We start from the raw sequence: 21,410 nt of genomic DNA on the forward strand, positions 1-21,410 counted from the left end.
CAGGCTGTAGCACAACAAAATGTGGATTAAGTCAAAGGGTATGAATACTTTCTAGAGGCACTGTATACTCTACTGACCGCTAGCTCGTCTTCATCTGAGTTGAAGAGGTTGTCCAGGTCGTTGATGGACACAGCCAGGTCTGTCTCATGGATAAGGCTGGTGGAGGGTACAGGCTTTCCACCAGCTGCACCCTGACCATCTGCACACACACAGAGAAAGACAAACAAAGGAAGTCCCCTCAGTAACCACTCTGGATGACCATTTTATTGACATTCCAATCTTTTATAGTTTTACAGGAGTGATTAAAACAAAGTCTTCAACAAGAAGGAAATGCTCACCATCTGCTGAGGTTCCACTGCCATCGTCACCCTAAGAGAAACAAACACCAGCATAAAACGTGTTATTCTCTTGGCATCTGCTACATCAGTGGTTCCCAACCAGGGGTACTAAGACCACTGGGGGTACTTGAGAAGACTCATGAGACCATAAGCTTACTGGTAAAATGCACGAGAGAGTACTTCAAGGGGTACTACGGGCAAAGCAAAATTCAGTTGGTGGTACAGTAAGCAAAAAAGGCTGGGAACCACTGTGCTACAGCATCCCATAAGCAAAGGCGTAGTATACACGTCAGTCAACTGAACTAACAAATCCTACCACATTAGGTAAGATTAGGAAAAGTGTATAGGGATAACTATGGAATTAATTATTAGAAACTCATGTTTGATACTCACCTTGTGTCTCTTGCTGGTCTCTCTGTCCGAGCCAGGTTTGTCCTTCTTGTCAGTGAAAGTGAAGTCCTCGTCTCCCTCCACGAAGGCGTAGGGGTCTGGCTCCTCCTCCTGATCTTCGTCAGCCATGGCAGCCACCAGGTGGCTGTTCCTCCTCTGGGTGTAGGTCCTCACCAGGTCTTCAGATACCTTCAGAGGCCTGCCAGAGCCAGACATCAATCTGAGAGGAGACAATGTTACATAGATGATCAGTAATCATGTGAAAGGAGGGGAAACTGCATATATAATGCTCCAAGTGGATGTACACAGAGAGAGAGAGGGAGAAACCAAATATCTATCATAGCCACTCATCACCTTGGTGCTTATAGTAAGGTTTATCATTAAATGTTGAAAGAGAGGGGTAGTGTACTCACTCTGTGACAGAGACAATGTTCTCCTGCCCTCCTTCCCCGGAATCATCCTGTAGTTTGTCCACAGGCAACAGTGGTGTGAAGAAGTTGGAGGTCTTCTTCCGTGGCAGGTTGAAGTATTTCCAGGGGTTGTGGGCCGAGTCTTCGTTGGGGTTGATGGCTGATCCCACATAGACAGTGGGTTCCAGGGAATCAGGGTAGGCAGGTGGGAAAGGCAGAGGCAGGGGCTCCAGGTGGGGCTCGTCAGGCGAGGTCTTTTGGGGAAGCAGGCAGGGCTCGGAGGAGGGGGGGTAGAAGTGTTGGTGGATGGGCGTGGAGGAGCTCTTCATGGCCCCAGGGTCTTCTTCCCCGCGCTCGCAGGGGTGGGGACTGAGAGGAGGGGGCTGGGGGGAGCCGGCCAGGTCTTGGAGGGGTCTGTGGGTGTGCAACATGGGGGCTTTGGAAGGGGCCGTGTCCACGTGGTGCAGGCTGGGGTAGGGGCCCTCATCCTGGGTTCTCATACACAGCCTCTGGGGCTCCATGGCCTGCTCCTCAAACACATAGCTGCGGTGGTGGAAGGGTGTCTGGGGCCTCTTCTGCTGCTTCTCCCCCTTCTCCAGCTTCTCGCCCAGCTTGTGTTTGGGCAGCAGCTGTGAGGGCTGGCCCACCGACGGGGGGTTTCCTGAGGTGCTGCCTGATCGTTGCTTCTGGTTTTTATGCCTGGGGTAAAGAGAGAAATTATTTAAATAGCAATTTACTGAATGTTCACTTCCAAGGTGTCTGTGATTAAAACAAATCCCCTAAAGCATGCATTCCCAAACTGGGGATGTGATTATTCTTTTTTGTTGTTGTTTTTTTTAACATTTTCAGACAGTCCATTTATATTTTCCAACGGGGCTATACACAAGGTTTTTTCCCCTCGCTTGAGTAGCCTTGTTTCACTGACAAAAACTAAATTAAACCATCTAGTGTTCAGCGAAATAACACCAATGTCAAATACAGGTAGCCTAGTCAAATAATTAACATCCAAACACATTAAACATTACTCTCTCGTGGGAATTCTACTAACGGTCCGTATGTAGCTGCTGCTCTTTCCGTTTGCTCCAAAATGGATGAATGGTAAAAAAAAATAAAAAGAAGCAGCAAGGCCCGCAGCTCTACTGGTAGTACTGCTACTACCAGCAGTACTACACCTGCACCTGTCGATGACAAGTTGTTCTGCTTCCACGATCACATCCAATGCTAGCATTAGTAATTCTACATATGTTGTTAACCAAGCTAGCATGGACACTGACAGTTGTGAATCTGATGCAGCCGAAGAGCTACTGCCCCCTTACCCGGGAAAGCACCTTACAGACAGGGACGATGGACCATCGAAGAGGCGCAAATCCGATGATAACTACATCGATTTGGGGTTCACTTATATTGGGAGCAGTGCCTTTCCTCAGCCAGTGTGTTATAGGTGCAAAGGTACTCTCACAACTCGATGAAACCTTCACTCTTGCGCAGACATTTAGAAACAAAAACATGCCAAATTAAAAAATAAGCCACGGGAGTTAGAGAATTAAGATGACTTTCAAGTAGTAAGACACATATAAAAGCAACAGATACCATTAATAAGGAGCTAGAAGCGTCTTATATGGTGAGCTACCGAGTGGCTAGGACAGGCAAGCCCCATACTATTGTGGAGGACTTTATTCTTCCTGCTGCCGCAGATATGGCTAGGGGAAAAGGCCCCAAAAAACTATACTAACAATGCCTTCATCAAACACTGTTTCACGATGCATCAGCATCATGGCAGGAGATGTTTTGAAACAATTACTGCTGCGCATACAAGCCAGTGAATTATGTGTGTTACAGCTGGATGAGCCAACAAACGTGGCAGGCCTGGCACAGCTCCTGGTATATGGTGTTTATGGGGGGTCAATTAAGGAAGACCTCTTCTGCAAACCACTGGAAATTATTTTTTAAAGTACTGGAGAGCTTTGTGACATCAAATGGACTTTGGTGGTCAAGATGAGTTGGTATCTGTACTGATGGCGCAAAAGCCATGACAGGGAGACATAGTGGAGTGGTAACGTGCGTGTAAGCAGTTGCTCCTGACACCATTTGGGTACACTGCAGCATCCACCGAGAGGCTCTTGCTGCCAAAGGAATGCCTGACAGCTTGAGATATGTTTTGGACACTACAGTGAAAATTGAGGCTATGATTAAGAAGTTGGAGCTCCTCTCTGTCTGCATTAACAAGGACAACAGACAGGTCTTTCCATCATTGTAGGATTTGTGCAAATGAACTCAAGCTTACGGACAATGTAAAATGTGATATACAGTGGCTTGCAAAAATATTCACCCCCCTTGGCATTTTTCCTATTTTGGTGCCTTACAAACTGGAATTAAAATAGATTTGGGGGGGTTGGATCATTTGATTTACACAACACTTTGAAGATGCAAAATATATATTTTTATTGTGAAACAAGAAATAAGACAAAAAAACTGAACTTGAGCATGCATAACTATTCACCCCCCCAAAGTCAATAATTTGTAGAGCCACCTTTGCAGCAATTACAGCCGCAAGTCTCTTGGGGTGCCAATAAGCTTGGCACATCTAGCCACTGGGATTTTTTTCCCATTCTTCAAGGCAAAACTGCTGCAGCTCCTTCAAGTTGGATGGGTTCCGCTGGTGTACAGCAATGTTTAAGTCATACCACAGATTCTCAATTGGATTGAGGTCTGAGCTTTGACTGGGCCATTCCAAGACATTTGATGTTTCCCCTTAAACCACCCGAGTGTTGCTTTAGCAGTATGCTTAGGGTTATTGTCCTACCGGAAGATGAACCTCTGTCCCAGTCTCAAATCTCTGGAAGACAAACAGGTTTCCTTAAAGAATTTCCCTGTATTTAGTGCCATCCATCATTCCTTCAAATTTGACCAGTTTCCCCATCCCCACAGCATGCTGCTGCCACCACCATGCTTCACTGTGGGGATGGTGTTTTCCTTGATGGCCAAAAAGCTCAATTTTAGTCTCATCTGACCAGAGTACCTTCTTCCATATGTTTGAGGAGTCTCCCACAAGCCTTTTTGCGAACACCAACATGTGTTTGCTTATTTTGACTTTAAGCAATGGCTTTTTCTGGCCACTCTTCCGTAAAGCCCAGCTCTGTGGATTGTACGGCTTAAAGTGGCCCTATGGATAGATACTCCAATCTCCGCTGTGGAGCTTTGCAGGTCCTTCATGGTTATCTTTCGTCTCTTTGTTGCACCTCTGATTAATGCCCTCCTTGCCTGGTCCGTGAATTTTGGTGGGCAGCCCTCTCTTGGCATGCTTGTTGTGGTGTCATATTCTTTCCATATTTTAATAATGGATTTAATGGTGCTCTGTGGGATGTTCAAAGTTTATTCTAATATTTTTTTATAACCCTACCCTGATCTGTACTTCTTCACAACTTTGTCCCTGCCCTGTTTGTAGAGCTTCTTGGTCTTCATAGTGCCACTTGCTTAGCGGTGTTGCAGACTCTGGGGCCTTTCAGAACAGGTGTATTTTTACTGAGATCATGTGACAGATCATGTGACATTTAAATAAAGTCCACCTGTGTGCAATCTAACTAATTATGTGACTTCTGAAGGTAATTGGTTGCACCAGATCTTATTTATGGTCTTCATAGCAAAGGGAGTGAATACATATGCATGCACCACTTTTTCGTGTTTTGGATTTTTTTCCATTTCACTTCACCAATTTTGCGTCTGTCCATTACATGAAATCCAAATAAAAATCATTGTAAATTACAGGTTGTAATGCAACAAAATTGGAAAAACACCAAGGGGGATGAATACTTTTGCAAGGTACTGTAGCGAAGCACCTGAGTGAGTAGGGTGTGCAATTACGCAGGTACTTTCCCGAAACAGGTGACAAAAACAACTGGATTCGTTATCCTTTTCATGCCCTGCCTCCAGTCCACTTTCCGATATCTGAACAAGAGAGCCCCGTCGAAATTGCAACAAGTGGTTCTGTGAATAAATTAATTTAATCAGAAGCCACTTGCAGATTTCTGCGCTCAAAGTAACTTGCCTTGGCAAAACGCGCTGTTAAGACACTGATTCCCTCTGCAACCATGTACCTATGTGAGAGTGGATTCTCAGCCCTCACTAGCATGACAACTAAATACAGACACAGACTGTGTGTGGAAAATTATTTAAGACACTCTCTAATACAACCCAACATTGCAAAGGCATGTGCATCCCTTCAAGCACACCCTTCTCATCAACCTGTGTTGAGTTATTCACAATTTTCGATGAACAAATAAAGTTTTATATGTAAGATGACTAAATAAAGAGCAAAATTATATTTAAAATATTGTGGTACTAATAAGAGCTCTTTGTCACTTCCCACAAGCCGGGTTGTGAAAAACTCACTCGTTCTTATGTTTAATAAATGTATCGTATAGTGTGTGTGTGGCAGGCTTACAATGATGGCAACAACAACAACAAAACATTTGAGAACGCGCTGACCCTGGTGCTAGAGGGGGTACGCAGCTGGAGGTTGAATGTTTGAAGGGGTACGGGACTATAAACAATTTGGGAACCACTGCCCTAAAGGACTCTGGTGAGTTATGGGGGGAAATTATCAGCCTAAAACACGTGTAAAATATGGCCCACAGGCCAGATCTGGCCCATGACAATTCTCTCCAGCTTTCACAATGATTTGGGTTGTCAATTCATTTTGGCCCGCTTCCATACCGCACACGACGTGCTGCACTACAAGTCCCAGCAAGCACTGCCAACTTGTTGAGCGCCAAAGGCAGTGCATTGCCACACACACCTCCTCCCAGACTCAGGAGCCAGCCAGACATCTTCGTGTCAAAAAGCTATTAGATTAAGGATTCACACAGAGTATAAATTACTACTAAAGGACACACGCAAGTATAAATTAGTTAACAGTTGAGTCATCTACTTTATGAAATTACAGCCCGATGTGCTTGCACATCAACTCAACATCAATTGCGCTGTCCCGTTTTTAGCACGTAGCGGAGGAAAGTACACAGGAAGTCCTCCTAGGCTACTAAAATGTTGCAGTCTGGCTTCGGTTTTGAAGCTTGACCATGAATAACCCACCCCCCCCCAAAAAAAACACTACTAGGGTTTTACTAGGGTCGCAGCATATTAGCCAATGCACATCTGCAAGCATAGGATGGACAAATATTATTTATCTTGTTTCGTGTTAAATTGCTATATACACAGCACCCCATGGTCAATATTTACATTTTTAAAGGCGCATATTTTTTCCAATAAAACAAATGCCAGTGTGGGTTGCAGTTGTATGCACGTTATATTCTAAAAACAAACATACTATTTCTGGCCTGTAAATTATTTTTATTCAATATGGCCCGTGTGGTGATTGAGTTAGACAATCCTGGCCTACAACAACCCCCACCGTTATAAACATGAACCACAGTACCTTGAGCAGTTGCAGTGTGCCCTATGCGAGAACTCCACAAAATCCCACACTCCTGTTTTGTCCCCCTCCTCCTCCTCACAGGTACCATTGGTCAATGTAGCAAACTTCCTCCTGACAAAGAACCAGACAAACAGAGCTCAGCAGACAGACTCCTTCAATAGACCAGTAGTATACGAATCAGTAGGGCGATTTGACTTGTAGTGTACGTACTTGTTCTGGGCCCGGTTGGTAGTGCACTCCTGCCACACGCTCTCCACCACCTGGGCAGCCAGCCTGCGGGGGATCTTGCTGCCGTGGATACCGCTGCTGTTGGAGCTGAAACCATCCACTGTCGAGCAGAGCTTCAACCACCTCTGTGCTGCCTGAGAATCTACATGGGAAAAGAAAGTAACACTTACGTGATAATGACCGAGAAGCCGGTGTTTGGAAGAGATATATATATATATATATATATATATATATATATATATAGGCACAGGTGTTAGTCCCGCGAAGAAGTTGAGGGCCGGCAAACCGTGACAATATAGTCACCAAACACTGGCATGGGGCCTCCCAAACACATTCTGGGGCCTCCCGAGTGTGGCAGCGGTCTAAGGCACTGATCAGTGCTCAAGGCGTCACTACAGATCCGAGTTCAATCAAGGGCTGTGTCGCAGCCAGCCGCAACCAGGGGGAGGGGGGGGGGGGGGGGGGGGGGTTTGGCCTCCATGCCCACTGGCTTCGTGTCGCCAGCTGTATGGTGTTTCCTCCGACACAAACGGTGCGGCTGGCTTCCAGGTTAAGCAAGCAGTGTGTCAAGAAGCAGTGCAGCTTGGCTGGCTCACGTTTTTTGGAGGACGCATGGCTCTCAAACTTCGCCTCTCTCGAGTCCACACGGGAGTTGCAACAACCGGATAAGACTAACTACCAATTGGATATAACGAAATTGGGGATAAAAGGGGGGGGGGGGTAGCAAAAAAAACAACTTTGTTTTGATGTATTTAGTCATACTATTTCATCTTTCCACAAGATGTAGTCCTGACACAAATCTAGGGTTGCTACCCAAGCCGGCTAGTCATTCGTTCTATCGGTTCGGTTGCCAGAGACATAACCCAGTCGTTAAGTCTTTTTGTTCTAAATCTAAGGACGCGACTCGGGCGTTCGTTCTAAATGTTCCGTTGCCATTGTAACAGTATAGCTTCCGCCCCTCTCTTCGCCCCAACCTGGGCTCGAACCAGGAACCCTCCGCACACATCAACTGCCCCCCACAAAGCATTGTTTCGCATCGCTCCACAAAAACAGCGGCCCTTGCAGAGCAAGGGGAATAACTACTTCAAGGTCTCAGAGCGAGTGACGTTACCGATTGAAACACTATTAGCGCGCACCCCTCTAACTAGCTAGCTATTTCACATCGGTTACACCATGATGGCTGACAACGTTCTTATCCCTTACTTGCTAGTCAGCCAACTTCAACTAACAGTCATGTCAAACAGTTTTTTGGGGGATACATTCATAACAATGAGCTAATGATGCACGATTTCACCTGGCATTGGCTCTCTCGCCAGACCACTGTTGAGAAGAGATAGCCAAATACACAGCGAACACAATCACTTCAAACTGGAGCAGGAATGACAGCAAACTAGCTGCATTATGTATTTTCCGATTGACATTTCTTTGGGTGGGTGTGTAAATATAACACATATACATAAACACACAAAAATATTGCTGATTTATGATTTCGACTGACTGAGAAAAGCTGCCAATCTGTCTGCCTAGTCCCAACTCCAGAAACGCTCATTACTATGGGGACAGCAGGAGATCGAATTTCAACATTGAAACAATTTTGCAAATGTCAGAGATAGACAGCAAAGTTAATACAAATCTCCGCAGTTGAAAACCAAATGTTAGTCGAAAAGAAATGGGAGATAATGTCTAGATGGTTTTTAGTGTAGATCTAGTATATACATTGTCTGGCTGGGCTGATGAGACTGGATTGCACAGTCAGATGGTACAGAGTAAATAGGCATTTCAACTTCAGATTTAGACAGCGGTAACTTGTGGAATAGACATTGGCTGAAATGCGGTTTTAACCAAATCAGCATCCAGGATTAGGCCTACCCGTAGTATAAATGAATATAATACTCAGTATTAATGTACACTACTTACTTGTCAAAATAATCAGTAAGCCATTGTGCTTCTACATCTGCATTGCTTGCTCTTGGGGGTTTTAGGTAGAGTATCTATATAAGCACTTTGTGACAAGTGTTGAAATTTGATTGATTGAACTTGAATGCATCAATGTTAAATAATTCAAAAGATGGACACTGAACCCAGACAGCTACACTTGCAGAGTTTGTGGTCCTAATAGACTAATTAGTAAATGGTAAGGCTACCTGTTTGGGCCTCCTCCGGTGATGTGGGAGGGGTAAGGGTGACAGAGGACATGGCAGGGTCTCTGTGGGCCCCCAGGCCCTCACACAGGACGGGTGAGGGGTTGGCTGATCCCTGTGGGGCCAGTGCAGGGAGGTCTGACTGGGGCACCAGTACTAGACAAGCAGGGTACACCATCCTAACTCCAGCTGGAACAGATCAGCATAACACATTTAGTCAGTGAGTCTCCATCAGAAAAACACACACAACTGCATTGCCACATACTAACCATTAGAATAACATCCACACTGGACAACACACAACTGTAGCAACAACCTCCATCTTACCAACAAGGACCTCCACGGCTGCTAGTGAGTCGTCCTCCCAGTCTGCATCCTCCATCTTGTCCTCTGGGCGGTCCTTGGAGCTGGGGCTGATGGGATAGAACTGCCTCCACTCCTCAATAAGTTTCTGGGTGGGGTGGTCAGACATCTTGAAGGACTGGCCCGTGACCGTTCCGTTCAGACCGTATGGACTCAAGATGACTGTGGAAGGGAGAGAGGGGACAGGAAGTGTGAGGTCAGCACAGGTCAAAATAGAGTCTTGACTAGAGGTAAATTAATTATGACAGCAGAGAGCAAGACTATGCTTTAATTATAAACACTACTGCATTGCCTTTGATATAAAAAAGAAAAACCTATGGACATTCTAGTATCTAACCAATGGCAGGTAGATCAACGGTTGTCTCAATAGGATATGGCTGGGTGACCAGGATATAGCTGGGTGACCAGGCCATGCCTGGTTAGACCCACCTTGCAGGGGGCTGGCATTTTGTTGTGCCAGGCTCAGATGTTCTTCACCTAGCCTCTGGACAGGCTGGTGCTGGGCAATCTCCACGCTGGTGCACACGTTACTGTCCCCGTGCAGGAAAAAGGTGAACGCACACGACAAGTGCTCACTGCAGAGGGGATGGAAAAACAGTTATTCTCAGATCAATCTGGAAATACACTGCTCAAAAAAATAAAGGGAACACTAAAATAACACATTCTAGATCTGAATGAATTAAATATTCCTATGAAATTCTTTTTTCTTTACATAGTTGAATGTGCGGACAACAAAATCACAAAAATTATCAATGGAAATCAAATTTATCAACCCATGGAGGTCTGGATTTGGAGTCACACTCAAAATTAAAGTGGAAAAACACATTACAGGCTGATCCAACTTTGATGTAACGTCCTTAAAACAAGTCAAAATGAGTCTCAGTAGTGTGTGTGTGGCCTCCACGTGCCTGCCTCCCTACAACGCCTGGGCATGCTCCTGATGAGGTGGCCGATGGTCTCCTGAGGGATCTCCTCCCAGACCTGGACTAAAGCATCCGCCAACTCCTGGACAGTCTGTGCTGCAACGTGGCGTTAGTGGATGGAGCGAGACATGATGTCCCAGATGTGCTCAATTGGATTCAGGTCTGGGGAACGGGCAGGCCAGTCCATAGCATCAATGCCTTCCTCTTGCAGGAACTGCTGACACACTCCAGCCACATGAGGTCTAGCATTGTCTTGCATTAGGAGGAACCCAGGGCCAATCGCACCAGCATATGGTCTCACAAGGGGTCTGAGGATCTCATCTCAGTACCTAATGGAGGTCAGGCTACCTCTGGCGAGCACATGGAGGGCTGTGCGGCCCCCCAAAGAAATGCCACCCCACGACTGACCTACCGCCAAACCGGTCATGCTGGAGGATGTTGCAGGCAGCAGAACATTCTCCACGGCGTCTCCAGACTGTCACGTCTGTCACATGGGCTCAGTGTGAACCTGCTTTCATCTGTGAAGAGCACAGGGCGCCAGTGGCGAATTTGCCAATCTTGGTGTTCTCTGGTAAATGCCAAATGTCCTGCACGGTGTTGGGCTGTAAGCACAACCCCCACCTGTGGACGTCGGGCCCTCATACCACCCTCATGGAGTCTGTTTCTGACCGTTTGAGCAGACACATGGACATTTGTGGCCTGCTGGAGGTAATTTTGCAGGGCTCTGGCAGTGCTCCTCCTTGCATAAAGGCAGAGGTAGCGGTCCTGCTGCTGGGTTGTTGCCCTCCTACGGCCTCCTCCACATCTCCTGATGTACTGGCCTGTCTCCTGGTAGCGCCTCCATGCTTTAGACACTACGCTGACAGACACAGCAAACCTTCTTGCCACAGCTCGCATGGATGTGCCATCCTGGATGAGCTGCACTACCTGAGCCACTTGTGTGGGTTGTAGACTCCGTCTCATGCTACCACAAGAGTGAAAGCACCGCCAGCATTCAAAAGTGACCAAAACAACAGCCAGGAAGCATAGGAACTGAGAAGTGGTCTGTGGTCAACACCTGCAGAACCACTCCTTTATTGGGGGTGTCTTGCCAAATGCCTATAATTTCCACCTGTCCAACAGCATGTGGAATTTATTGTCAATCAGTGTTGCTTCCTAAGTGGACAGTTTGATTTCACAGAAGTGTGATTGACTTGGAGTTACATTGTGCAGTGTATAATGGTCGGTACGATATTCCTTAGAGAAGCAATCCGAGTGAAACATCAAAAGATTCAATGTCTTATGAGATACAGAAAAATAACAGAAAGTTATATTATTTATTGTCAATTGGATTAACTGGTACCAGGACAAATGACAGGTTTCATAAACGCAAAAGAATGCGCAATTAAACGGAGTTGAACAGGGAGGTGTATACTACAGCCAAATGAAAACTACAGTCCTTCTCCCTGAGGCTCACCCATGTTATACGTGCACTGAACAGCTAACAGTAAACGTAGTGATTAAAAACCCAAACTATTCCCATTTGTTTTTCCTCTATGGAAAAGGAGCTTAGGTGGTGGGTGTGGCAGGGGGGTATGGCAATGGACGTGGTCGGCACTGAAATTCTCTACACAATTTCCTGCAATTCTACCATTTCTCCATGGAGCGATGATCATTTTTTGAAGTTTAAAAGCTAATTTCGTGCTATACTACATATTCTGCAATGGAGCGAAGAGAAAATGTTATAGTTTTAAAGCTAATTTACTGCAGTTATATGCATTTTGCTATGGCTAATGCGGTGTTCTTATGCTCAAAACAAAATCAATACTGTTAAATTCATTGTTTTTGGAATGATCAATTCTCCCTGATTGACAAGCTTTTATTTTGGTGATTGTAGTACTCAAAGCTTATTATAAAAAAATATATCTACACTGCGCTTTGTAAAGTATTCTGACCCTTGAAGGTCCCCAAGAACACAGTGGCCTCCATTCTTAAATGGAAGATGTTTAGAACCACCAAGACTCTTCGAAGAGCTGGCCGCCCAGCCAAACTGAGCAATCGGGGGAGAAGGGCGTTGGTCGGGGAGGTAACAAACAACCGATGTTCACTCTGACAGAGCTCCAGAGTCCCTCTGTGGAGATGGGAGAAACTTCCAGAAAGACAATCATCTCTGTAGCACTCCACCAATCCGGCCTTTATGGTAGAGTGGCCAGGCGGAAGCCACTCCTCAGAAAAAGGCACATGGCACCTAAAGACTCTCAGACCATGAGAAACAAGATTCTCTGGTCTGATGAAACCAAGATTGAACTCTTTGGCCTGAATGCCAAGCGTCAAGTCTGGAGGAAACCTGGCACCATCCCTATGGTGAAGCATGGCGGCAGCATCATGTTTTTCAGCGGCAGGGACTGGGATACTACTCAGGATCAAGTGAAAGATGAACGGATCCAAGTTCAGAGAGAACCTCAATGTAAACCTGCTCCAGAGCGCTCAGGACCTCAGACTGGGGTGAAGGTTCACCTTCCAACAGGACAACAACGCTGAGCACATAGCCAAGACAACGCAGGAGTGGCTTCGTGACAAGTCTCTGAATGTCCTTGAGTGGCCCTGCCAGAGCCCAGACTTGAACCCGATTGAACATCTCTGGAGAGACCTGAAAATAGCTGTTCACTGACGCTCCCCATCCAACCTGACAGAGCTTGAGAGGATCTGCAGAGAAGAATGGGAGAAACTCCCCAAATACAGGTGTGCCAAGCTTATAGTGTCATACCCAAGAAGATTCTAGGCTGTAATTGCTGCCAACGGTGCTTCAACAAAGTACTGAGTAAAGGGTCTGAATACTTTTGTAAATGTTTATGGTTGTTATTAAATTAGCGAAAACATCTAGAAACAGGTTTTTAATTTGTCATTATGGGGTAGTAGTAGTGTGTAGATTGAAGAGGAATTGCTTTTATTTAATCAATCAATCAATTATTTAATCAATCAAAACAAGTCAAGGGGTCTGAATACTTTCCCAAGGCACTGTAGGTCTATTATCTTTTCTACATACCTTCTCTCTGGTTTTATAGTCACTTTAGTATACACAACGTGGTTTTCATCTCAAAATGTAATTAATCTACTTTGGATTTAGGCAGCCGTCAAGGATTACAACAGCAGAAACCTTTCCAGTCAAGTCATTAAACAAACCTTGATTTGCTATAAGGTTGAATCAAAGATGGGAATGTTGGCACGAGAAGGCACCTGACAGGGTTACCATTTTCAAACAAATCTTTACAATCAAAACTTTTACAGTCTGTGTCACATAGATAGCAGCTACATTACTTTGCTGAAAGGATAACAGTCTCAACATACCAGAAATACACCAGTCACATATAAATTGAAGACTATATGACAGGCTATTGGTCTGATCCTAGAGCAACAGGACCATGTCTGCACCACAGAAAAAGCTGATTGTCCATGAATGGGTCAGAGGATGGGTGTGAGGGTTGAGAGAAAAGGAGAGCAGGGAAGGGAGTAAGGACCGGAGTGGCAACAACATTCCTCACATATTTGTTGTGCACTTCTATGTCATTAAAATATACCTCCAGGTGCCAATGCCTGCTTACTGTGAGGAAAGTTATCAGTGAGGCCTGAGCCCTGGCCTTCAACCAGCATGGATAAGACAGAATATTATTTTAGTTAAAAGTGCTACTCCAAATTCCTTAAATAGGCCTTGTTAAAAATAGACTATTATGAAATTGAAATGTTAAACAAGGCTTTATTTCCTCACGAGTGCTGCACAGCCAAACGGCTAAACATACCAAAACAGTTCTTGTTGACATGGTTGGTGTAAAACCACAGTGCAGACTCAGCATGTTCCAAAGACAGCCCTGTTTACCAGACAGAGAGTACAGGCGACAGTGAGACCGCTGGATCTCACTCACACCCCCACCCACTCTCATTTTCACCAAGTCCAAGCAGGCACTGCTCTGCTTCAACACCCACTTGTAGATGTCTTCATCCAGAACATTGGAGGCCAAGGGGCCAATTCTCAAACACTTCACACCCGTAAACACATCGTGACACCTTAACCCCCCAGTGAACATGCATTGCAATCACCTCAATTCTATCTCACTCTCCCGTGTGTATGAGGTGGGGGCTCTGAAATTAACAGAGCAAAACGGAAATGCTTAAAACAGAAGAACTGCTTGAATTACTAGGGCAGGCAAAACAGACAGGGCTCAAATTAGCTCCTCAGGACACTCCAGGATTCCCCCAGGACCCATTCAAGTGCAGGGGGAAGCCAAAACTGTGATGTCATTCCCCTTAAAGAACCAGTCGGGCACACGTTTTCCTCTAGGCAAGACGAAGTCTATGCCCCTTCATCGGTGATTGGTCAAGAGTAGCGATTCTTCAATAAATTATGTCGCCATTCAAGGAGAGACTACTCATTTTTATGCACATTTTTACATTGACAAATACTGCACCAAACATCTTTGATGTAAAACTGGGCGACTAAAATTATCTCTGCAAAAACGTCAAAATTAATGACGGATTAATACCGACAATTTTGAGGAGGTGTATACTGGCTACGTCGTCTCAAAATGGACAAACAGTACTATTGACGTTTTTTTCTAGATTTTGAAGAGAAGATATTTTAAGGGAGTATGCAAGCACACTTGTTTGGTTGGCCTAGCCAAACTGAAGCATGCTCACGCATAACAGGGCAAGAATTAATACAGTATGCATGTCTACTCTCAGCAGCAGAACAAAAACAATCTGCTGCTTGTTCAGTCTGAGACAGGCATAGACTCCCTAATCTTTCCAAATTAACTTAATGGCAGTGTTGTAGTTTTTTGGGAAATCGATCAAATAATCTGTGCAGGCTGACTCACGTGAACAAGTATACATTCACCTGTACTGACAAATACTCTACGGACAACAGGAACAGGAAACTCTAGACATCCAAGTAATCCAGCCGGGCTATTAACAGAAAAGAATACTGAAGCGGACATGAACTATACACATGCTACCTTTGAAGAGCCAAGTGTCCTAGGTGGATTTCAATGAATCCATCTATACAATTTACCTCAGGGTTTCTTTCAAGAATAAACCATAAGGGACAAAAGTGTCAGATAGGGAGTAAATTACAAAGTGTCTACATTTATATGGCCTGTGTTAGAAAGCACACGCCCGAACATCAAGTAAGAGGAAAACGGCTGAATTTCACAACAGACACCAATGCATGTCATTAACAACTGATTGGCATCCACTCAATTTACTGTAGGTAAATTGTATCCAACCAATTTACTTTTCTTGACAGACATTTTAATCCAGTGCAATGCATTTCTAAAATCAATAAGGAAGTACACTGATCAGGATGACTCGTTGACCTGCTGTATACATTTACTAGAAACAGTCAACAGAGCACTCTGCAATACTGATGAAGATATCAATGCACTGGTTACAGAAGGGGATAATTATGGGGACTCTTACCTCTTATTGACGGGCTTCTCATCCTTCTCGTAGGGCTTGACAAACCACTTGCCAATACGGACAAAGCTGCGGTTCATGAGGCAACGCTCCAACAGGTTATGGACAGCTTTGAACAGGAGTGTACGGCACTCATAGGACAAGCCACTCTCCCACTCGCCGTCCTCCTCACCTGAGCCAGGAAGAGAGAAAAGACAGTTAGATACCTGCTGAATGCTCCATCAACATCACAACTGTAAACAAGAACTCAAGAATTGGTAGTGTTACTTTTTGCCATGGGTTCAAACACTTCAGAAAAAAGATAGGATGGGAATGTTTGACCATCTGCCAATGTTTACAATAAAACGTAACATTATGCAACCATGTAAATAATATGTTAAAGGGAAACTCCACTCAAAAACAGAAGTCAAGCGGTCTCGCCTTCAAGATATTTGACATTCAAGAATCAAAGTGCTACCACCCACATCATCATGAAGATAATTTTGTTGTTGTTTTGCTTTGTCAGTGGCAAGGCCTATAAGATCTAGCCACCAGGCAGCCCCTTAGCTCCCTACAGGGTAAAGCTAACTACTTTAACAGGAGCCGCGACCTCAATGAAAAAGCTGATGGGAGATAGAATTTAAGCGTTCATATGACAGGTATCGTGATGTGCAAACCCATTCCCAACAACAGGCAGAACTCAAAACTGTAGGCCCAACATGTAAACTACTTGCATGCTTTCAGTCATTGAAGTGTGTCAGGCTGTGGACTACTGTGGGTCCTCAACTGAGCAGTGTCTCTCCCCATTTGCATGACACTTGCAGCCCCTCTCCCAAGTGTCAACTGAGAGTTCATCCTAACTCCAATGCTATGTGAGCAACAAGCAACCCTTCCTGTGGCAGAGGCTAGCCCTTACTTGACAGCTCGTGGTGGATGAGCTCGGCGAAGCTGGGGTCATCCCCCCACCAGAAGAGCCAGAGCTCGCGGCGACCCGGGGTGTGGTGCCTTCGCCACACGCTTAGCACATCGGCCGCAAGGCACCGGCTGAAGCTGCACAGGATGGGGTCCTCCTCCGTCACAGGGAACAGGATGGGCGAGGAAGTGGGCCCCTGCCACACAAAACGCCGCCATTTTATCCCAGTCAGGTCAGCCTGGGGGACAGGGTGAGAAAAAAAAGAGCTGAGACAGAGGCCCAATCCCAAATAAACACTACACCCTGTGCACTTGTAGAGATTTGAGAAGATTTGACAGGTGCAAAGAATATGGTACTAGCTCCACCTTGCCATCTGATAGGCTAGGTGGAAGTTTCACCATATTGCTTATACCAACCAAATACTTTCAGATCTCCAAAAGTGCATAGGGTCAATTTGGGATTAGCCCAGAGAGAGGCTGCAAGCCCGCTGAATGCAAAGCAGTGCAGTAGTAGCCTGACAACTTTAACAACTGCACTATCCAATCAGTGTGAAGCACCTCCAAATACAAAATGTAAAGGAATGCACCTGTTCCTTCTGTGCAACCTAACCTTCCAACTCATTAGTCTTCAGAGTTCAAAGGGTGGGAAATCCCTTTCTATCAAAGTATTTAGTGCCAATGGATATTTCCTAGAATTCCTTTGAATGCTATGCAACACATTTGCCAGAGAAATAATATAGTACCAATTCAAAAATATGACAAGATATTTATTTTATCCTAGTTTCAATAAAATATAAAGTTTCAGAATCACTTAAACTATTTGTTGTTTTTGTCACATTGCTTTGCTTTATCTTGGCCATCCCGCAGTTGTAAATGAGAACTTGTTCTCAACTGGCCTACCTGGTTAAATAATGGTGAAATAAAATAACTAGTAGACTATAGTTGATATTATGTACACTTATCTGGGTACCCTGCTTAAAAGTTCTATCCATAAGGGAGTAGTACCACATAATACTACAATGAGGACGTGTAACACGCAGTAGAATCGAGTTGTAGTTGACAGCATTGGCAATAGGAATGCTCACTGAAGAAAACAATACTGTAGACATAATCATAGGCTGACTCATGATATTGTTGGCCTAAAAAGTTAGCCATAACTAGCTAGCTACCTAGCCAAGCATCAAGTTGTAAACAAACAAGGAACACTATGACTAGTTGCTAACTAGTTGGATATATCCAATTGCAGTCAAATACATAGCTAATGGTGCTGATGTGACGAATAATAAACAAATCTCACAATGACAGACATCACAAAACAAACTGAACCTAGCAAGCCAGTTAGCCAACATTAGCTAAATTAGCTAGCTAGTGAGCGACATGATTATAGGTAACTAAGTATTTTTGTTGTTTTTTAATCTGGGAACTTCAGTTGCTATAAACTAACATATCAACCAATATTAATGTTAGCTAGCTAACGTTAGCGCACTTGCAAAATTGCATTAGCCAGCAATCTAGAACAGGCCTTGACGCCTCCAGAGTCAGCTGTAGTCAAGCGGTTTAGCTTGCTGACTGGCTAGCCAAAATGGCTTTCTGGCCTCAGTTTGAGCTAGCTAACGTTAGCATGCTAACAGCGAGTTTAATCACTTACCAGGCAAAATAGGTTGGAGTGGCAGTCCTCCAAACTGGCCCCGTTTGGTACAAAACATGAACTCATCCTCACAGAGTGGTTGAACAATCCATCGTCTCAGTTACAAAGAGCAGCAATATTCAGCTAAGTTTTAATCTATTTAATCTGGATAGAGTATTTAGTCAAATACCCCATAAAACTAAGATGCTAACTGGCTAGTTATTTATACAACCGGTTGATGATGGCTAGCCACTACGCTAGCTAAACAATATCGCTGTCTTGATAGCCAGCTAACACAACTAGTTAGCTTTCTACGCTAACAAATTCATCAACCCCACTTCGAGCCCGTTTTCTTACTTTACTACACAATGCGTTTAATAAAATATATACACGAACCATACCACAACCTCACCATAAAGTGATCTACTAGTAATCTTAAACAATTTCAGAGCAAAGAAACTCTCCCCTCCTTCCGAGTTTCGCTAGCTAACATAGCCAACTCAGACTAAATAAAACAGTTAGCTAACACCACCCTTCTATTCCACATAGTCGCCGGAATCCGATAAAACTATAAAAACTTTCACTCAAATACTGAAATCATGATGTAAATGTCCAGTAAGGTTAAGCATTTGCGTTCACTGATTCTCGGGTCCGGCAGGTTTCCATTTGAATTCATGGATTGAATTCTTTAATGGCGGCCAGGAGGACAACTCTGCCTCCCAACTCCCATTGGCCAATGTGTGGTAACGGGGAAAAAAGGGGGGGGTTGTCAAACTATAACTGATGGCTCGTCGCTGAGTTTACTGATCAAACCAGTGAGATATTTGTATCAGGCAAATCTCAGCCTATAATGATCAGCACGCTTTCAGGCTCCAGTCAGCTATAATCTAAAACAACTGCATTGTATTATTAGCTGCCATTATAGCAAGCCTTTTGGAGTTTTCCCTGGCAATTAGAAAAAATATATAATATATATATATATATATATTAGATGAAACATTTCTAGGTATACCCTTGTACTGAATACCTAGAAGGGATAGATATATAGATACAATATAAATCTGTTTTTATAAATAACACCTACTACTATCAATAACATACAGTGGCTATTTCTATATCAATTTTGTGTGCATCCTAGATATGGGTGCTGCTGCCAACTAGAATATATGGGAAATATATGGGAAGGTGAGATAAGGAATACCTGGGAGAATGCGATGAGAATGCTGACCTTGAGTTTGTCTGTCAAACAGGGAAACTCTAATGCTCTGTGCTTAATGGAAATAGTAAAAACATAACCTCTCATCCTGGCCCAAGCCAGTCCAGAGGCTGCACCTGAACATCGCAGGTAACCCTCCTCAAGACACATAGGTCTTAAGTAATTTATCAGATGCTCTTATCCAGTGGTGTAAAGTACTTAAGTCAAAATACTTTAAAGTGCTACTTAAGTAGTTTTTTGGGGTATCTGTACTTTACGATTTATATTGACAACTTTTACTTCACTACATTCCTACAGAAAATATTGTACTTTTTACTCCGTACATTTTCCCTGACAAACCAAAGTACTCGTTACATTTTGAATGCTTAGCAGGACAGGGAAATTGTGAAATTGACACACTTATCAAGAGAACACGTGGTCATCGCTACTGCCTATGGTCTGGTGAACTCACGAAACACAAATGCATCTTTTGTAAATAATGTCTGAGTGTTGGAGTGTGACCCTGTCTATCCGTAACATTTCTAGGTATACCTGCTTTGCTTAATTTAAGGAATTTTAAATGATTTATACTTTTAACACTTAAGTATATTTGAGCAATTACATTTACTTTTGATATCTAAGTATATGTGAGCAATTACATTTACTTTTGATACTTAAGTATATTTAAAACCAAATAAGTACTTTTTTAAAGTACTATTTTACTGGGTGACTTTCACTTTTACTTGAGTAACTTTCTGTTAGGGTATCTATACTTTTACTCAAGTATGACAATTGGGTACTTTTTCCACTACTGCTCTTATCCAGAGCGATTTACCGCTGCAATTAGGGTTGCTCAAGGGCACAGAGAATAGTTTTTCACCAAGTCGGCATGGGAATTCAAATACCAACCAGAACATCAATACATCCACTTTTCATCTAATAAAATCTTCAATACATTTGAAAAAGCAAAAGATCAAACTGATTAATTTCACAAAATATAATATGGTTCATTATGAGTCTCAAATAAAGTGTCTGTATCACTGTTTTTATCTGGCAAAATCCAAACAAGTGCACCTAGTCATGCAGTACCACTTATCACCGTGTGGCAGTAGCACCAGTAAGATACATGTATTTTTTACAGAAATTGGCAGCAGCCACCCCTCCTGGCTCTCAGACTGGCTACTGCTGGTTTAGAGGGGATAGTAGCATAGAAGACATCCTCTTCCACAGTGAAGATGACGTCAAATAATTCATACATGAGGTTGTTGACACTGGCAAATATTATTCAAGGAGAGCTGGTACAACAGGCTGGAATGCTGAGTTACTTGAACTGGCCATATTTACTTTATGCCAAGATTGACCACGCAGCACAATATAATCTAGGCAGTATACAAACCAGATGAGGTTTAACACTTTTTAAAGTCTACACTACCAGTCAAAAGTTTTAGAACACCTACTCATTCAAGTAAAAAAAAGGCTATACTGAAGATAACCCTATTTGGTAAAATACCAAGTCCATATTATGGCAAGAACAGCTCAAATAAGCAAAGAGAAATGACAGTCCATCATCATTACTTTGAGACATGGTCAGTCAATATGGAACATTTCAAGAACTGAAAGTTTCTTCAAGTGGAGTCTCAAAAACCATAAAGCGCTATGATGAAACTGACTCTCATGTGGACCACCACAGGAAAGGAAGACAGAGTTACCTCTGCTCCAGAGGATAAGTTCATTAGAGTTACCAGCCTCAGAAATGGCAGCCTAAATAAATGCTTCACAGAGTTCAAGTAACAGACGTCTCAACATCAACTGTTCAGAGGAAACTGTGAATCAGGCCTTCATGGTCAAATTGATGCAAAGAAACCACTACTAAAGGACACCAATAACAAGAAGAGACTTACTTGGGCCAAGAAACACAAGCAATGGACATTAAACTGGTGGAAATTTGTCCTTTGGTGTGGAGTCCAAACTTGAGATTTTTGGTTCCAACCGCAGTGTCTTTGTGAGACAGGTGTGGGTGAACAC

At 43.8% G+C, this 21,410-nt stretch overlaps 1 protein-coding gene across 2 annotated transcripts in view; it reads right to left on the bottom strand.

The window, feature by feature from the left end:
• Window positions 1-18,972, bottom strand: part of LOC110503988 (mediator of RNA polymerase II transcription subunit 13-like) — a 32,049-nt gene extending 13,077 nt beyond the window's left edge. For both annotated transcript variants that reach the window (XM_036961322.2, XM_036961321.2), the window contains exons 1-12: window positions 18,212-18,972; window positions 16,568-16,802; window positions 15,676-15,844; window positions 9,731-9,876; window positions 9,266-9,463; window positions 8,942-9,127; window positions 6,780-6,939; window positions 6,570-6,680; window positions 1,142-1,837; window positions 732-948; window positions 339-369; window positions 78-199 (exon numbers count right to left, since the gene is read on the bottom strand). In XM_036961322.2, the coding sequence (XP_036817217.2) occupies window positions 78-199; window positions 339-369; window positions 732-948; window positions 1,142-1,837; window positions 6,570-6,680; window positions 6,780-6,939; window positions 8,942-9,127; window positions 9,266-9,463; window positions 9,731-9,876; window positions 15,676-15,844; window positions 16,568-16,802; window positions 18,212-18,277 (2,337 nt within the window). In that variant the 5' untranslated portion in view covers window positions 18,278-18,972. The remainder of the gene's footprint in view (window positions 1-77; window positions 200-338; window positions 370-731; window positions 949-1,141; window positions 1,838-6,569; window positions 6,681-6,779; window positions 6,940-8,941; window positions 9,128-9,265; window positions 9,464-9,730; window positions 9,877-15,675; window positions 15,845-16,567; window positions 16,803-18,211) is intronic.
• Window positions 18,973-21,410: the final 2,438 nt, after the last annotated feature.

This window comes from Oncorhynchus mykiss, chromosome 24 (genome assembly GCF_057628025.1).
Source record: "Oncorhynchus mykiss isolate SJ-2025 chromosome 24, ASM5762802v1, whole genome shotgun sequence".
NCBI lineage: Eukaryota > Metazoa > Chordata > Actinopteri > Salmoniformes > Salmonidae > Oncorhynchus > Oncorhynchus mykiss.